General features: G+C 57.1%; 2 protein-coding genes across 4 annotated transcripts in view; one reads left to right on the top strand and one right to left on the bottom strand.

Annotated features, from left to right (window-relative positions):
* Window positions 1-6116, top strand: part of MFAP2 (microfibrillar-associated protein 2) — an 8079-nt gene extending 1963 nt beyond the window's left edge. Inside the window, exons 2-9 of one of the 3 annotated variants that reach the window (XM_008582903.1) lie at window positions 2184-2261; window positions 3299-3388; window positions 3614-3640; window positions 3752-3838; window positions 3984-4028; window positions 4772-4859; window positions 5101-5174; window positions 5597-6116. In XM_008582903.1, the coding sequence (XP_008581125.1) occupies window positions 2225-2261; window positions 3299-3388; window positions 3614-3640; window positions 3752-3838; window positions 3984-4028; window positions 4772-4859; window positions 5101-5174; window positions 5597-5700 (552 nt within the window). In that variant the 5' untranslated portion in view covers window positions 2184-2224 and the 3' untranslated portion in view covers window positions 5701-6116. Of the gene's footprint in view, window positions 1-1301; window positions 2262-3298; window positions 3389-3613; window positions 3641-3751; window positions 3839-3983; window positions 4029-4771; window positions 4860-5100; window positions 5175-5596 lie in introns of those variants that run through there. The other 2 variants (XM_008582904.1, XM_008582902.1) reach the window with 2 other exon arrangements.
* Window positions 6117-7301: 1185 nt separating this feature from the next.
* The window catches only part of CROCC (ciliary rootlet coiled-coil, rootletin), a 42742-nt gene continuing 32168 nt past the window's right edge, over window positions 7302-17875 (bottom strand). Inside the window, exons 27-37 of the mRNA XM_008582901.1 lie at window positions 17252-17564; window positions 14341-14552; window positions 14110-14230; window positions 13700-13863; window positions 11889-12104; window positions 10902-11126; window positions 10405-10554; window positions 9874-10074; window positions 9554-9685; window positions 8639-8818; window positions 7302-7929 (exon numbers count right to left, since the gene is read on the bottom strand). Coding sequence (XP_008581123.1) covers window positions 7843-7929; window positions 8639-8818; window positions 9554-9685; window positions 9874-10074; window positions 10405-10554; window positions 10902-11126; window positions 11889-12104; window positions 13700-13863; window positions 14110-14230; window positions 14341-14552; window positions 17252-17564 — 2001 coding nt within the window. The 3' untranslated portion in view covers window positions 7302-7842. The remainder of the gene's footprint in view (window positions 7930-8638; window positions 8819-9553; window positions 9686-9873; window positions 10075-10404; window positions 10555-10901; window positions 11127-11888; window positions 12105-13699; window positions 13864-14109; window positions 14231-14340; window positions 14553-17251; window positions 17565-17875) is intronic.

The following is a 17875-nucleotide window of genomic DNA, read 5'->3' as shown; positions in this document are numbered from 1 at the left end:
GTTTGGGGGGAGCGGGAGGTGGGGGCGTCGGGGGATGGGGCAGCTTTTGTTCTCTAGGGGAGGTTGGAGTGTGGGGGTGGGGTGGGGGGTGCCCGGTGGAAGCGACCGAGACAGAGACGCAGAGACACAAAGAGATCAGAGACGGAGCGCGAGGGAGCGCGCCCGAGCGAGTTTCCGCGGCTGATTGTTCCCAGCTGTGCGGCGCTGCAACATCTGGTTTCCTCCCGCTGGGACCCCGGCCCGGCCTCCTGAGCAGGCGGCGCCCTCCCTCTGTCTGGGCGAGCCTGGGGGCCCCCTGCGCCCCCTCCTCCCCGGGACGGGCGGGGTGAGGAGGGTGGGAGGCTGCGGTTGTGGAAGAGGCCACAGGTGGGGGTGGGGCAGCCTCCTGGGTAGGTCATGGCCTCCCCCACGCCCCAGAAACCCATAGGAGTGCTTGGAGATATGGTGTCCTGGGAGGGATCCATTACTCCCACCCTGACTCTTCTTTACAGCCCCAGCCCTAGCTAGCCCTTGGGCCCCCTGCCCCATAAGCCTGGGCCTGGGTGCCAGTCCCTCTCAGGGAGGAAGACTCCATGCAGGGGACTGAGAGGCACCCCCCAACCTCTTTAGGCCCCCTCATGCCCAGCTCAGGGCCTCTTCCTGAGTAGTGACAGCTCCAACTGGCCTGGCTGCTACCAGCCTGGGTGGGGGTGGGGGGATAGCGAGGCATATGGGGGTGAGCAGGGATGGGTCTCTAGGTCTTTCTTTCAGTCCTTCTGCCATGTGGAGGCCAAGAGTTTTCAGAATGAGATGAAAGCCAGATGTCCCCTGCCTCTGGGGCAGCTTGGGTCAGGAGTCTCCCCCCGTCCCGCCACACCTCAGTGAGGTGTTGTATGTGTGAGCTGGGCAGGGAGTCAGAGAAGTCTCAGGATTTTGAGGAAGAAGGAAAGCTGTCCACGTTTCTGCCCCTTTCCCTGCCCTCTACCTAGATTCCCAGGGGGGAGATACAGCAAAGGTAGGGTTTCCAGCTAGCTGTCTGGGAGAACTTGCTATGTTGGGCAGGGAGGGGCCCCTCCTGGTTCTGTGCTCACAGCCTCTCTGCAGAAGGCTGACAGTCTGGAGATTGCCCTCCACTGAGCTGGGACTGGACATGGGGACCTGGAGGCTCTGCCAAGTCCCCTGTGCAGCCAAGACTGGAGGCCAGACTCGACCAGGAGTTCTTGAACGTCAGGAACCTGGTAAAAGCTATGGAATGGTGCCCGCTCCCCCAAAATTACACACAGCACTTCTCATACAATGTCAGGGGTTCTGAACCCCAGGGCTGGGTGACATCATGGATCCCTCCAGCACTGCCAGTCTAGAGTCCAGAGGAGCCCACTTCAGGCCCCACCCTAAGTGCTTCCTGCTGCTGCAAACATAGACCTCAGTCTCGTGAGTCTGGGATGAAGACAGCCAGGTCTTGGGAGCCTGGAGGCCTGGCAAGAGAGGAGTCTTCTGGGGGCTGGGAGCCCTGCCCGGCCTGGCTCCTCTGGGGGCTGCTCAGGTCCATGTGCATGTGGTTTCCTGCAGAACAAGATGCTCAGGGCCCAGGGGCTAATTGGGAGCAGGTGATGGGCTTGGCAGAGCTGCTGAGTCTAGGCTGTGATGCTGGCTGGGCAGGGCTGGGATCCCAAGGATGGGCCTGGGGTCAAGGATTCACATAGTCAGTGCATTGGACATGTGGGGAGGTGCTGGGCCAAAGAGGTGGGCATGGTATAGGTGAGGAGAGAATGGCCAGTGCGGGCAGGGAGTAGTGGGCATTAGAAATGTCCCCTTAGTAAGCAGGGCAGGGTGGGGTCTGTTCATTTGTCAAGATCATCCCTGGAGGGGGACTGTCCAGTTAGTGCAGTTGGTTAGAGTGCAGTGTTGTAACACCAAGATCGAGCATTCAGATCCCTGTATCAGCCAGCCACACAAAAAAAAAAAGATCAGCCCTAGGCAGGTTGGAGGCCTTGTCCCCCGTTAACCTAAAAACCCAAGTGGGCTAGCAGGGACTGCAGATGTCCCTCCAAAGTAGTCCCTGCCCCCAGCCCTTGGCCCTCCACATGCCTGGCTTCTATTCTGAATGCCTCCTCCTCCAGGCTGAATTCAGGGGACCAGAAGTGGACTCTGCAGTCCTGGGTTAATGGGCCTGGGGTGCAGCTCTCCCGCTCCTCTTCCCCCAGCTGTCCTCTGACGCCATCCCAGCCTGCCTCACTTTGTGGCCATGAGAGCTGCCTACCTCTTCATTCTAGTCCTGCCTGGTAAGTGGCTCCCTCTAATGTGGGGTGGGAATGGAGTTTCTGGAGGGAACTCACAGTGAGCCTTTGTCATGCCCTATGGCCAGAGCTCAGCTCTCCAGCTCCCAGGGCTTCCTGCCTGCCTGGACCACAGACTAGACCAGCCAACCGTACCAGAGTCTGAAGGCATCTCCTAGGCCCTTCCCCCAACCTTCCACGCCAGCAGGCAGACAGGATTCTGGAGGGTGTGCTCATGCCAGGCACCAGGATTCCATGCTTTTCCTCTTACTTATTGCCCCTCCTGAGAGCCCATGTGCAGGAGTAGGGGGCACCCAAGGCAGGTAGTCCAGAGACCTGGGTCTAGACCCATTTGGGGCTCCACCACCCTACACAATCTTGACCTTGAAGGCGTCCCTGTTAGTCAAGTGAGGAGATATCAGTAGGGATCACAAAGGCGCTGCCAGATGTAGTACTCATTCATTAGTTCATTAATTCAACAGATAATGTGTTGAACTCCTACTATGTGCCAGGCACTGGGTAGGTCCTGGAGATGCTGCAATGAACTAGGCAGACAAATGTCTGCCCTCGCCATGCTGCCAGTCTAGGGAAGGGTGGCAGATATTAAAGTAGACATGCCAAACTTCAGATTGTGTGAGCGCTGTGATGGAAATAAACAGGAGGGCGGCAGGCTAGTGACCACCTCGTGGCAGAGCTGAAATTGCAGGCGAGACCTGAAGGAGGAGAAGCCGAGTAGGTATCACATGTCTGGGGAGAGTCAAGTGCAAAGGCCCTGAGACAGCAGGAGCATGTTGAGTTCCAGGAACATCCAGGAGGCCAGTGGGGGAGAGGGACAGGGTAAGGCAGGGAGGTGACACAAGATAGGGTGTGTAAGGGCCTTTATGGTCGAGGAAGGAGTTTGATCCTGTGAATTTAAATATGGTTTTGGGGTCCTCGGCTTTTACAGGCCTGCCCCTGTGCCTCTACCTACCCTCCCCAGAAACACCTCGGGCCCCTGATGTCCTTCCCTGCAGGACACCCCCACATGCTTTTTCTCCCCACAGCAGGCCTGCTGGCTCAGGGCCAATATGACCTGGACCCACTGCCTCCGTTCCCTGACCACGTCCAGTACACCCACTACAGTGACCAGATCGGTAAGGGCCATGCCACTCCCAGGTGTCCCCCAGCCCTGCCATGTCATCAAGGCCTGGCTCCCCAGATGTGCATGGCTTAGCCAGGGACCAGGTTGGGTAGGATGATGGGAACCCCAGGGGTTGGTGCCTGGCTCAGTTGAGGTTTGTGACCTCATTTGCCCCTGGTGCTAGGGGCTTAGGGGCTAGCCTGACCCCCACCAATTCCACACTTATCTTTGTTTTCAGACAACCCAGACTACTATGATTATCAAGGTAAAAGGGCTGGGGACAGGATAGGATGGGTGGGCAGCTGGGGTGGAGGAGCCCATGAGGACTCTGGGAGGGAAAAGAGGGGGCAGACCCCCTTATCATCCCTTTTTGCAGAGGTGACTCCTCGGCCACCTGAGGAACAGTTCCAGTTCCAGTCCCAGCAGCAAGTCCAACAGGAAGTTATCCCAGCCCCCACCCCAGGTAGGCCACAGGCCCTGCTCCCATTCCCTTCAACTCCCTGTCAACCCTGGGAGTGGGGGTTCTGTGCCAGAGCTGGGAGGGGTGACCCCCCTACCCTGAATAGACCCCGCCCAGTGATCCCTTCCTGCCTCTCTCTCAACACCAGAACCAATAAATGCAGAGACGGAGCCCACAGAGCCTGGGCCTCTTGGTAAGAGCTTTCCTGACAGCTGGAGAAACAGAGGCATAGACCTAGAAGTTGGGGTGGAGGATGGGCGGTGCTGGTAGGACAGAGGCCTTTTGCTCTTGCTGGGTCAGGCAGTGTGGGCTGCTGGTGGTAATGTGGGGGTGGGGGGAGCTCACAGATGTGCCCCTGCTTTAGGCTGGCATCTCCAGTCCCCCCCAGGCAGCTCGGGGAGACCCCACCCTGCCCTGTGGGCCTGGCTAGAGGCTGAGATGGCCACAGCCTAGAGAGGGCCCCTTTCCTCACAGACTCTGGGAGGGGCAGGGGGAATGCTGGAGGCTTCCTGCCAGCCAGAGGGACTGGGTGGTGCATGTGGTGAGGCAAGGAAGGGCCAGGGAGCCCAGGATGCTGAGTGGTGCCCTGTGTACTGCCCCAGCCAAGAGCCCGTGCATGTGGGAGAGAGTCTGTTTGCTCACTCTTGCGGGGGCTACTGGAAGCATGTGAGAATCTGCTTGTGACTTGATATAGACTTTTGTGACCTCGCTGGATTTCTGTTTGAACTTACATGTGTTTGAATATATGCTTCTAAGTGTGGTTGTGAATTTCTATATGTACCTTGTATAAAATTGGGTAGCTCTGCATGTGTATATGTGGGTGGGCCTGAGGGTGCGGGGGGTACCCAGACCCTGTGGGCCAGTCTCAAGTGGGTGAGGCTGGAGGCTGCCCCCCCTTAGCTCTGGGCCCCTAGACTGATCCTGCCTGTCACCCAGACTGCCGCGAGGAACAGTACCCATGCACCCGCCTCTACTCCATACACAAGCCTTGCAAACAGTGCCTCAACGAGGTCTGCTTCTACAGGTGAACGCAGTTGGGCAGCTGTAGGGAGAACTATAGGGAGGATGGGGGGTGCGGGAGTGGGGAGGGGTCAGCTCTGGCCAGCCAAGGTGGGAGCTTGGGGAAATATAGTGAATCCTGAAGTTGAGCTCAACTCTGTGATTGAGCCTAGGCCTGGGACCTGGACTCCCAGGCTCCAATGCCAGGTTCTGTCCAGTGGGGTGGGTGAAGGTGGGGCTGATCACCCATGATCCTGTGCCCCCAGCCTCCGCCGTGTGTATGTCGTCAACAAGGAGATCTGTGTCCGCACAGTCTGTGCCCACGAGGAGCTCCTCCGAGGTAGGAAACCCCCACCCCAGACCTCTGCCTGCCCGCACACCTTCATTATCTGGCCAACTGTTCACCCACCTGATGTTTATTAAGCACATATTATATGCCAGGTTCCACTTCCAGGGCATCCTGAGCTCCCTTCCCTGCTACTTTCATCCTCAGAACATCCTCCCAGGGCTGGCCTGTGGCTCACTTGGGAGAGTGTGGTGCTGATAACATCAAGGCCATGCGTTCAGATCCCTACATAGGGATGGCCGGCTGGCTCACTTGGGAGAGTGTGGTGCTGATAACATCAAGTCAAGGGTTAAGATCCCCTTACCGGTCATCTTTAAAAAAAAAAAAAACATTCCCCCATCACCTGAGTGGGGGAGGGGTAGCCGTTCCCATCACCCAACCCCACCCTGACCCCATCTTCTCCCTCCCCCAAATAGCTGACCTGTGTCGGGACAAGTTCTCCAAATGTGGCGTCATGGCCAGCAGCGGCCTGTGCCAGTCTGTGGCGGCCTCCTGTGCCAGGAGCTGTGGGGGCTGCTAGGATGGAGCCAGCATCCTGAGCCCTGGACCCTCCTCAGATCCGTGGATCCTCAGGCCATGCCTGACCTGGTGCTTTTCTCCCCAACCCACATTCCTTTTATTGTGTAAAAATTTAGTGGACTACAGCCCTAGGGGGTGTGGGGTGCGGTGCCTCAGGGCCCTCCCCCAGCCTGTGGCCACCCCTGGGCCACAGTGGGGGCTCCCCACCACCCAGTCCCCGCCCCCTGGTTGGGGGGTGTCCCAGGCCTCTCTCTGGGACCTGGGTCCCTGACGTGCCTTCTCAGTCCCTCTGAGGACAGTCCCCCGAGGTCGGTCAGCTATGCCCCTCACCCCAGCTGGTCTGCTTGGATTTCCGACAGTCCCCTGGGCTTGGACCACCTTTGTTTTATACAAAATTAAAAACAAGTTTTTACAAAAGACTGAGTCACTTTTTCAGCTGAGAACACAGAGCGGGCAGCCAGGTGCCTCCCAGGCTGTCTGTGCCTACCAAGAGGCTACCCAACCCCTCAGAGAGAGAGGCTGTTTAGGTGACTTGTGACTTGCTTCTGCAGTCCCAGCCCTGCCCCTCACCCTCTGGGCTTCAGCTCTGACCTGCCCAGAAAGATGGGCCATGGCACCTGCCCCCACGATGTGTATGTGTGTGTTGCTAGGGGCTGCATCAGGAATGGGTTTCAGAGGTACAGCTTTCTCATTATCAGGGCTCTTGGTGAAGGCGTGGGTCCCCATCACCAGGAGGGCGGGGACAGCTCTGGCCAGCCAAGGTGGGAGCATAATGAAGAGGGTGAGGCAGGAGGTCAAGGTATATAGACTCTGACATCAAGGGCTTTTTTTGGAGGGGGGAAGCTGGTGCTGCTAAGATGGCAGAGACAGGAGAGACATTCTGACAACTCCCTCTGACCAGCCTGAATGTCCAGCACACTCTCCTATCTAATGGTCCCAACAGGTGTGTACAACTAATGTCCCATCTTACAGCCAGGGACACTAAGCCCAGAGGCATCAAGTAACCCCCTTCCCCCTGGTGTCCAGAGCTGTAAGTGGCAGAGTGGGACAGCATCCGGCTGTTGACTCCAACAGATGAAGATGAGCATAATTTCTCCTTGAAACGCTGAGCCCTCTGATGTGAACTTTCCCTGTAGCCACCTTGTGAGGCAGTTTCCCATTTTACAGACCAGCAAACTGAGGCTCCGAGAGATTAAGCAGCTTTGCCCAGGCTCACTCAGCACAGCCAGGGCAAGCCTGTGCTTGTTCGCACGCTGCCTGTAAGGCCTGTCACTGTCCAGAGGGTGGGACCTGCATCCTGAGGAGGAGCCAGAGAAAGGGGAAGGAAAGCTTTGGCTGCAGAGTCCAGCTGCGCCTGTCAGGTCACAGCCCCAAGCCTCAAAAGCCCCATCTGTTAAATGGAGTACGTGGCCCAGGACCCCAGAGGCCTCCCTGAAACTCTGTGAGGTTGGTAAGTTCTTACACAACACGGGCCCTTCTCTGCACCCCTATCTCCCCAAGCACCCATCCCTAGAGGGCCCCATCCCTCTTGCCCCAGGTCCCACCTGTGTCCCCTCCCGTCTCCTCCCAGGTGAAGGAGGCACACCAACAGTACAGAAAAGGGACATGTCTATACAAACTGTTTTTAGAAAATGGGGTCTTCTTGTTACAAAAAACAGTCCTGAACAGTTAACATTGTAAAAAGATATAAAAATACAGGGACTCTGAGCTTTCTGAGGAATGTCCTGACAGAACTAAGGCGGAGAGATCTGAGAAGTCAGGGTCAGGGCCTGGATTTCTGACCCTTGCCCTGGGCCTTGGCCCCCTCCTCTTTCCCATGAGCCCATCCTCCAGGGGCCTGCTGCGGGGCTGGCCAGAGACAAGGGCCCTCCCCAACCCCTGGCTTTGGCTCAACAGCTCTCAGGGAGGACCTTGTACAACCCAGAGTGGCTCATCCCAGGGGCTGAGCTGAGGTGGGGCCTGCAGAGAAGCCACTGCTGGATCTGGTGTCCCTATCCCTCAGCATGGCCACCCCGCGCCCGCCTCACCCCACCCCAGCTCTGGGGACCCCGCTGGACCAGGCCTGGGTGGGTTGTGCTGGAGAGGAGGTCCCTCTGCTGCCCCGGGGATGGGGCTGCTCTCCAGGATGCTGGCTGGGAAGGGCTCATTTTTCTGGGGGGCCAGAGGGTGGGGAGAGGGATGCTGAGCTCCTTTGAAGCTCCTGCTGCAACTGTCCCTTCAGTGTGGACACCTAGAAAAGAAAGAGAAGGTAAGGCCAGCCCAGGTCCACAGCCTGATTTCAGAGAAAGGGAGGTGACTGATGGAGGGACCCTCAGGTGCAACTGAGAACCCAGAGGGACCCTATGCTGCCTGTCTTGGGAAAGGTCTGGTCTCATTAAAAGCCGGGGAATCCCTCCCTTCTCATTTTGTTCCTCGTAGCAGAGTCAGCTGTCTTTGGGGACCACCTCACCCCTATTCTTTATCCCCTTTGTCATCTGGGTGGGCCTGGCTCTAGCCCAGACTCTGTGGCCACGTGACCAGGCCTGACCTATCAGAGCAGCCTTGCCCTACAGACATGGCTGGGTCAGGCAGGGATGGTCGGGAAGCTGGCCGGTGAGGACCAGACCTGGCACTGTTGCTGATGCTCTCAGGAAGAAGGCCCCCTTCCTCCTCTGGGGTCACAGGTTATTGGGAGAATCTGAAGCTAATGCTGCTGAGGCCACCTGTACCACCCAAGGAGAGGGCCTGCCTGGGCACGGAGCCACAGGAGAGCATAGCCATGGCAAGAGGGGCTGAGCCCCTGGTCCAGCCACGGCTGATAAGAGCATTGATCCACCCGGCCCTTGCCAGTGATGGCAGCCATCGACTGCTTATCCTCATGAGGTCATGACCAGCCCTCTCCTCCTCTTCCTCCAGCCCCACACTTCCATCCTGGCCCAGTCTTCCCCAGGGGAAAGTACCTGCTCCTCCAGCCCACGCACCCTCTGGCGGTGGGCCCGCTCCCGCACCTCCAGAGTCCGCTCCGTCTGCACCTGGGCACTGCGCAAGCGCTCTACCTCCTGCTGCAGCTCCAGCCGCTGCTGGTCATCTGCCTCCAGCTGGATTGGGCTATGGTTCTGCTCCAGTGCCACCACCTGGGCCTGCAGGGAGTGGCCACAAGACAGAGTTCTGGCCCTGTGCGCGTGTGCATGTGTTTGTGCGTGTGTATGTGCACGCATGTGTGTGTGTATGCTTGTGTGTGTGATGGGGTGTCAGGCACTTCCCTGGGGCAAGCTGGCACAGGTGGGGGATGCAGGAGAGATCCTTGCTTGTCCCCCATTCTGCTGGGCCCTGACAGTAAGCTTGTGAATCCTGAGTTAGGGTGCCCAGTGACCCCCTCTCGGACAGACAGACAGACACACACACGTATTCAAACATGTGTATGTACGTATTCAAATATGTATATGGGCCCAAAAGCAGCACATAAATACGTACCCATGCTCACCTAGATGCATCCATATATGCAAAATCCCATTACTCCTACATACATCTACATACATGAGAACATCTGTACAAAACACACGTATAACATATTCATAACTCATAAACACGCCACATCCATGCACAAGATTCATGCTACGTGCACAAGGATACTCACATGGACACTCATCTCTACATGTCCACAACATACATGAACAGACAGGCTCACGTGCTAACAGGTCTTTAGTGTCTTTCCTCTCTACCTCGGGGAGAACCCCTCCCTCCCTACCTGGGCCAGCTGGGACACCCCTGTAAGACTCTGGCCCTGGGACAGTTTGGCACTCAGGCTGGGGGTGAAGTTGGGATTCAGGGCTAGGGAGAGAGGGTGTCCAGGGCTGGGTGAGCAGGGACCAGACCTCCAGCTGCTGGATCTGCCTCTGGGCCTCGGCCAGCTCCAGCTCAGCCCCGGTGAGTGTGCGGTCCAGGCGGCCCTTCTCTGCACTCAGCCTCACTGTGTCCTCGTGGCTGCGGAGCTTCTCCCGCTCTACCTGGGCAGGGAGAGGGGGAGGGGATTAGGGTACTGAGGGGAAAGAAGGGGCTCCCAGACAGGGTCCAGAGTTCCTAACCCCAGTGGAATAACAACATCAACAGAGGCAGCAGAACCCCCGATGTGCAGCCAGGATCCCCGATGGTTAAGCCCAGAGGAAGTGAGGGCAGGGCCCAGGGGGAGACCCACTTTGTCCAGAGTCCTCCTGAGGGCCTGGCGGTCCTTTTCCAGCCGCAGGGCGGAGCGCTCCACCTCTCGCTTCTCGGCTTCCAGCTGAGCCAGGGCCCGCTGCAGGCTGCCCAGACGCTCCTGCAGGAGCCGCCGCTCGTCCCGCAGCTTCTGGATGGAGCGCAGAGCCACCGCCTCGCTCTCCTGCCGCTGCCGCAGCACCTGCAGCAGAAGCCAGGCAGGTCCCTAACCCCTCTGAGCCTCAGTGTATCCATGTGAAGCTTGGGGATGAAGATGCTGGCCCTCCATGCCCACTCACTCGCCAGGCTGTTGTGAGGCCCACATCAGAGAACTGTCTCCTGAGGCCACACAGTACTCCTCCCTGGGCCTCAGTTTCTCCATCTGGATAATAGGGGTGTGGACTGAATGAACCATGCTCCTCACAGGAGGCTAGGCCAGGGTTTGGGATAAGGTGGAGATGGGTGGGAAGGTCCCACCCTATCCCGAGGGCTTGACAGTCCTGAGGACAGAGTGGGCCCACCTGGCTCTCACCTCCTGCAGCTGCTGAAGCTGGCCCTTGGCCTCCGCCCGCTGCAGCTCCAGGTCTGCCAGTTCACCCCGCATCGTCTGCACCTGCTCGCCCAGGGAGCTGCTCTGCTTCCGTGCCTCAGACAACGCCTGCCGGGCAGCATCCAGCCGTTCCTGGGGGACAGGGGTAGTCAACACACTGGGAAAGTGAACTATACAGCAAGCCTGGCCCAAAGCCTCCCACTCAGACCCCAACTCTCCCGTTAACTCTGCACCGGGGTCCCCCCAGTCCTATACTAGTAGGCACGTTATCTTATTGGCTCACCTCCCCGGAGCCTTCTCTTATTGATGGATACTCTACTGGGCCCACCTCTCCCTCAAAGTCACCTCTCATTGACTTGCTCCTCTGGGTTCCCAACTGGCTGCCCCACTGGCTGGCTCTTTTCCAGGCCCCTCCGAGCCTGCTCTTACAGGCTGACTCTCACTGGATCCACCTCCAGGCAGACCCTGGAACCCCATACCTGGAGCACTTGGCGGTCGTGTTCACAGGCAGTCAGGGCCTTCTGCAGGCGCAGATTCTTGTCCTGGGTACTGGTGAGGCTGGCACGGCTCTGAGTCAGGGCCTCTGTCAGGCCCTGCACCTTGTCCCGCAGGGTGCCCTCAGTCTCCTCCACCTTGGCCAGGGCCCCGCTCAGCCGCTCCACTGTCAGCTGCAGGGTTCCTGCCTTCACCTCGCTGTCTGCCACCTGGCAGGACAGACAGGACAGTCAGGGGCTCTGTTCCTGTCTGGCCTCTATACCTCTGCTCCCACTGTGACCTCTACCAGGTGTGCCTAACCCAAGCCCTTCTCACCTCGCTCTGGGCCTCCATCATTGAGACCCATTGGCTCAGCCTACTGCAACCTGGGCCTGTCCCACTGGTGGTTAACTTCCCTTGTCCAGAGCACCATCAAACTGGTTGCCTCAGACCCTCTGGTCTCCTCCCTGTCCTCATTCCCCTCTCCTCCCTGCTACGGAAGAGAAAGGATGACACCACAACCTGACATTTTCTGGTTTTGATTTTGAAAGGTGTCCGTGCACAGCCAGAATAGTTACTGAACATTCCAGTTAGGCCTGAGCTTCCTAGCAGCCAAGGCACAATGGGAAATGAGAAAAATCTACATCTCTAACTTGTCCCACACGTCTCTTTCTTCAAACAGTCCTGAATTCTAATTTTTTTTTTGCTGGCTGGTACAGGGATCAAACCCAGGACCTCAGTGGTAGCAGCACTGCACTATAATTAGCTGAACTAACCAGCCAGCACTTGAATTCTAATTTTGGCTCCGCCTCTTATTAGCTATGTGGTCTTGGGCAATGACATCACTTCTCTGAGCCTCCATTTGTCCATCCATGAAATGGGGATGACAATAATCCGTGTTACTCACAGGGTTGGGGGGACTGCATAGTCCCTGTAATGCACTTAGCACAGGGCATGCAGATGATGTGGCTGTGAGTCGGGGAGGGGCCCACCTGTCTCTGCAGGGAGTCCACCCGATCCTGCAGGGCCTGCGCCTGGGCCTCGCGGTCACTCAGGCCCAGGCGGCTGCGCTGCAGTTCCCCCTCCAGCGAGCGCCGCTGCAGCTCCAGCTTGATGGTGCGGCTCTCACAGGCATCCAGCACCTCCTTCAGGCGCCGCTTGTCGCTCTCCAGCTTCACCTCATTGGCCTTCATTTTGCTGATCTTCTCCTGCAGGTGGGGGAGGGCTCAGGCCCAGATGTCCAGTCTGCCCCACACCCCTCTCCCAAATCCCTCAGACCCTTAGGAGAATGTAGGGAGCAGCCTGGAAGGGGCTGGCCCAGCCACTCCCTGTGTGACCTGGGACCAGGCCGTGACCTTCTGGGGGCCTCAGTCTCCCCACGTGTTCACAGGATGAGTGATGTGAGGATCCCAGACCACCTTCCAGTTTTGGCTGAGTCTAATGGGCTATGTGACCCAGGACTATCCCTTCCCGTTCTCTAGCCCTATCTCACATCTGTAGAGTGGGGGGACTGGATTGGTCCGGGGCTACCACAACCTAGTTGCTCCTAAGAGCCCTGGAGAGGGGCTGTAAAAATGCAGATTCCAGGGCCCTTCCCCTGCTCCAGAGGCAGGCCCAGAAGCTGCATGTGTAACCTGAGCTGAGCTGGGTAGCTGTGTGGGTCCTACTGTTCCAGAGTTTTAAGGGATGATTGTCCTCCGTCCCCTGTGTGGGGGTCAGAGAGTGAAGGAGGCTTGGGAAGTGGGGATAGGACAAGAAAACACGAGGGGTCCTTCAATGAATGTTACTATCCTGCAGACAGGATGGGTCAAGGGGTATGTTATTACAGCCTCCCCACCCCCACCCCAGGCCTGGCCCCTCCCCTGCACTGCTCGGAGCCCCAACCCTACCCTGTCTGGGCCCAGAGGCCCCCACTCTGGCTCCTGCCCAGCTTTGTTCCTGGCCTCCTCCCGCAGTCCCTGTGGCTGGGCCCAAGGCCAGAGCTGAAGCTACAGACACAACAATCCAGCTCGAGTTCGGCCCGGAGCCAGAGGCAGGCAGTGGGCTGTCGGGGTAGGAACTGGAGGGCCAGGGAAGGAAAGGGTGACAGAGGAAGGGAATCTTTGGCTGTAAGAAGGCTCAAGGCTTCAGCAGCCCAGACTGTCACCACCAGGGCCTGGGCTTCCTGCCCCAGACAGACAGACACAGGTATTCACAGATGTCCCCCAAAACACACATAAAAAATCCAGAACACCACACGTGGTTATATAGACACACAAAACAGAGAGAAGAAAACAGAGGCCCCCTGAGCACCACCTGTGTGCGAACCATTTCTGTGCCTCACGTCTGTGAGGCAATTATTGCTCTTGCCTTTTACAGACGAGGAAAATGAGACACAGACCATAGAGTGGCCCAAGGCCAACAAGCAGGACTTGCACCCAGGTCTGTCAGGCTCAAAGGCCCAAGTTCTTTTTTCTACAGCCTAGCGACCTCAACAGGGAATGCAAGGATAAAATCTGAACATGCTTTTGTAGAGTCACAGGCTGGTCACTCCAGTGGGCTGCAGAGTGACTCCAGCAGACAGAGAAACCCACGGGAGGACTTAGACATCCGCTCAAGTATACACAGATTCCCCTCAGCCTAGCGACCTCAACAGGGAATGCAAGGATAAAATCTGAACATGCTTTTGTAGAGTCACAGGCTGGTCACTCCAGCGGGCTGCAGAGTGACTCTAGCAGACAGAGAAACCCACGGGAGGACTTAGACATCCGCTCAAGTATACACAGATTCCCCTCACCCCCGCTGACCCTATGCTCCTGCCCACCTGGCTGTCCCGGAGCTCGCTCTTGGTGGCCTGCAAGCTCCTCTCCAGTGCAGCCACCTGGTCCAGCATGGCCCGGCGCTCCCGCTCGCTGCGCCGCACGCTCTCCTCCTGCAGTGCCAGCTCTGCCTGGACCCCGCTCAGCCGCCCATCCACACTGCGCCGGGCTGAGGCCACCATCCCGCCCATCAGACAGGGCCAGGCACAGCCCCAAAACCTGAACCAGGCCACAAAATGCCCGGCCTGCACTCCACCCACCGCAGGGCTTGCCTATCTGCACCCTTGAGGGTGTACAGGTCTGGACATGTGTAAGGCTGACCAGGGAGGGTCCCCTGGGGGAGACAGCCCTCAGTCAAGTCACAGGGCTGCTCAGAGCATAAGAGCAGAGCGGAGACCCCGAGAGTCAAACTCACCTTCCTCACTCTCGGCCACTGTCTTCTGCAGCTGCCTGGCCCGTGAGGTCACGCTGTCCCTCTCGGCCTCCATCTCAGCCAGCTGGCGACTCAAGGCACTTGTCTGGGTCCGAAGCTCATCCTGCAGCCCCAATGTGGGGGGAAAGGGGAAGACCCCTGTTCTGACACCCTGTGGCCCCTCCAGGACACTCGGCCATCCGGTTCCCTATCCAGCCACACACCCAGCCTTACCCGTTCCCTCTGGGTGCTCCGCAGCTCCTGCAGGAATTCCCGGAGGGCCCCCCGCACTGCCTCTGGGTCCAGGTCTGGATGCACAGGGGAGGTGGTAGGTCCTGGGGATGGTGGCTGGGACCCAGGGCTGCGTTCTAAGGGGCTAGGGCTGCTAAGCCCCTCCCCGCTTCCTGGAAGAGAAGATATGCTCAGGGATGCAGGAGCCATGACCTCTCCTGTCTGCACAGATGGGAGGGGGCAGGGCAGACAGACAGGCAGCACCTGGGGGTCAGCATCAGAACTCCAGGACAGGGTCCTGCCATTAGCATCCTCCTGACTCACCAAGTGACACCTAACTTCACGCAGACAGGAGCTTGGTCACCACTCAAAGATACCCAAAGGGTAAGGACCTCCATTCCCTGCCCTGGAAGATCCCATCCCTTAGGTTAAAAGCCAGAGCCCTTGTAGTGGCCTGCAAGGACTACTTGCACAAGCCCTTTGTCCCCACATCCTCATCTCCTCGCTTGCTACACTCTGTGCTGCTCTGTTGCCCCTGCTGTTCACAGGACGGGGGTACTTCCACTCTGAACCTTTCCACTTGTCCCAGAGTCTCTTCCCCCAGGTGCTCCCTCAACAACCTCACTCTTCCATTACCTATCACCTCTTCAGTGAGGCTCTCCCTGTCCCCCTGCCCTTTATCTTAAAACATTCTTTATTGTGACAAGATATATAACATAAAAATGGTTAAAATGGCACATTTTATAAGTGTACAATTTAGTGGCATGAATTACATTCACACTGTTGTGCAACCATCATCACTATCTGTTCCCAAATCATCATAACCCTGTTATGTATTGAACTGTATTCCCCAAAACTGTTTTTTGGCGGCTGGCCAATAAGGGGATCGAACCCTTGACTTTGGTTTTACGAGCACCATGCTCTCCCAAGTGTCCCGTAAAACCTCATGTTGAATTCCTAACCCCCAGTATCTTATAATATGACCTTATTTGTAAATAGGGTTGCTGTAAATGTAATTAGTTAAGATGAGGTCGTGCTGAAATGGGGGGACCCTGATCCAATATGATGGATATCTTTATAAAAGCAGGAAATTTAGACACAAAAACACACACAAGGAGAAGGCCATGTAGTGACTGGAGTTATGCTGCCATAAGCCAAGGAACAACTATAGCCAGGAGGCCTGGAACAGATCCTTCCCATGCCTTCAGAGGGAGCACGTCCCTGCAGACAACTTGATGTCCAACTTCTAGCCTCCAGAACCATGAGACATAAATTTATGTGGATTAAGCTGCTCAATTTATAATCTCTGTCACAGCAGCCCCGGCAAATAAGACAACACCAAACCGAAACTCTGTAGCTATAAGGCAATCACCCAGTTCTCCCCTCCCCCCCAGCCCCTGGTAACATCTACCTTCTGTCTGTCTATACACACTTGTCTATTCTAGATATTTCACATAAGTGGAATCATACTATACTTATCCTTTTGCAACTGACTTATTTCACTTAGCATAATGTTGTAAGGTTTATCCAGGTTGTAGCATGTATCAGACTCGTTCCTTTTTAAGGCCGGATAATATTCCGCCGTATGTATATACCTCATTTTGTTTATCCATTCACCTGTTGATGGACATTTGGGTTGTTTCCACCTTGGGCTATTGTGGAATAATGCTGCTATGAACACTGGTGTACAAATATCTATCCCAGTTTTGTTTTCAATTCTTTTGGATATATCCTTAGGAGTGGAATTGGTGGGTCGTATGGTAACTCTATTTTCAACTCTTTAAGGAACTACCAAACTATTTTCCAGTGTCTGCACCATTTTACATTCCCACCAGCAATATTTCTTGCTTAATTTATTTTTTTGCAGCTGGCCGGTATGGGGATATGAACCCATGACCTTGGTGTTATAAGGCTGCGCTCTAACCACCTGAGCTAACCAGCCAGCCCCTTGCCTTATTTTTTCTTATCTATTTTCCAGCCCTTACCAACACATTGTGTTTTTATATATCACGTTTATTGACTATAACTTATTTATCACGTTTGTTGTCTGCTACTCCCAGGCCTGGACGCTAAGCTCTGTAACAGCAGAAGTGCTTGTCATTTTTGTTTACTGATCCACCCCCAGTGTTTACACTGTATTTGGCACACAGTAGGTGCTCAGTAAGTATTTTTTTTTTTTGTCTTTTGTCTTTTTTCCGTGTCCGGCAACGGATCGCAACCCTCAAGTGCTTGTCATTTTTGTTTACTGATCCACCCCCAGTGTTTACACTGTATTTGGCACACAGTAGGTGCTCAATAAGTATTTTTTTTTTTGTCTTTTGTCTTTTTTCCGTGTCCGGCAACGGATCGCAACCCTCAGTGTTGCCCCCGTACCGGACCAGGGACCGGCAACGGGATCGCAACCCTCGGTGTTGCTCCCGTGCCCCGCTCAGCCAGTGAGCGGGAACCGGTCCGTATGTGGGATCCGAACCCTCGGACGGGAGCGCCGCCGCGCTTCCCAAGCGGCGCACTATTCAGTGCGCCACCGGGCCGGCCCATCAATAAGTATTAAGTGACTGAACGAATGTGACCCTGGAAGAGGTCTGTCTATGTGTCTGGGGAAGATGTCCAGTCCCAGGCATGGTGGAGGGGTGTGGAGCTGGGGATGGGAGGCTGAGGAGGATGGGGTCCTGGTGGAGAGAAGACAGGGGTCCATTAGGAGGACAGGGCCTCAAAGACTCGTAAAAGGAGTTGGGGTATCAGAATCCACCCCACTAAAAAGAAGCGGTCCCAGAGACGGCGTGGACCAGTGAGGTCGAGGGGCCTCGGCAAGGGGGCGGGGCTAGGGAGGGGTCAACAAGGGGCGTGGCCAAGAGGGCGGGCTCTTAGAAAAAGTGTCGCGAGGCGGTGCCGAGGGGCGGGGCCCCCACGAGACCCCGACCCAGGCCGAGGCCCCGGCGCAGGGCCGAGCGCAGGCCGCCCAGCTGGACCTCGGCCGCGCGCCGCTGCGCCTCCACGCGGGCCAGCTCGGCCTCGAGACCTTGCGCCCGACCCTCGGCCGCGCTCAGCCGCAGCCCCAGCTCCGCAGCCTCGGCCCGTGCCGCCTCCAGCTTCAGCTCCTGGCCGCGGGTGTGGTCCAGCTGCTGCTTCTCGGCGCCGCGCGCCTCCTCCAGGGAGCCCAGCAGGCCTCGCTCGCGGGCCCGGAACTCGCTCTCTTGCTCCAGCAGCTTTCGCTGGGCTCCCTGGAGCTGGGGCGGGGGCGAAGCCAGGAGGTGGGGGTCAGCACGGCTGCCCCCAACCCGACGCCCCGCCTCCCAGGCCCTGGCTGGGGACCACCACCCCAAGTGGCTGCATCCCACCGCCCCAACAGCACAGCACCTGCTGCTTTCGTGCTCTCCACCCAAGCAGGCAGTGCATGAACATCCACGGAGTGCGGGGGGAGGTTACTAAATTTGTTTTGTCTCCTGTGTATAAGCCTTGTAATGTACACAGTTTATTAGAAGTAACAGCTGGGGCTGGCCGGTTAGCTCACTTGGGAGAGCGTGGTGCTGACACCACC

Source organism: Galeopterus variegatus, unplaced genomic scaffold (assembly GCF_000696425.1).
Source record: "Galeopterus variegatus unplaced genomic scaffold, G_variegatus-3.0.2 Scaffold2757, whole genome shotgun sequence".
NCBI lineage: Eukaryota > Metazoa > Chordata > Mammalia > Dermoptera > Cynocephalidae > Galeopterus > Galeopterus variegatus.
The sequence above is the reverse complement of the archived record's forward strand: the minus strand, read 5'-3'. Positions and strand labels throughout refer to the sequence as shown.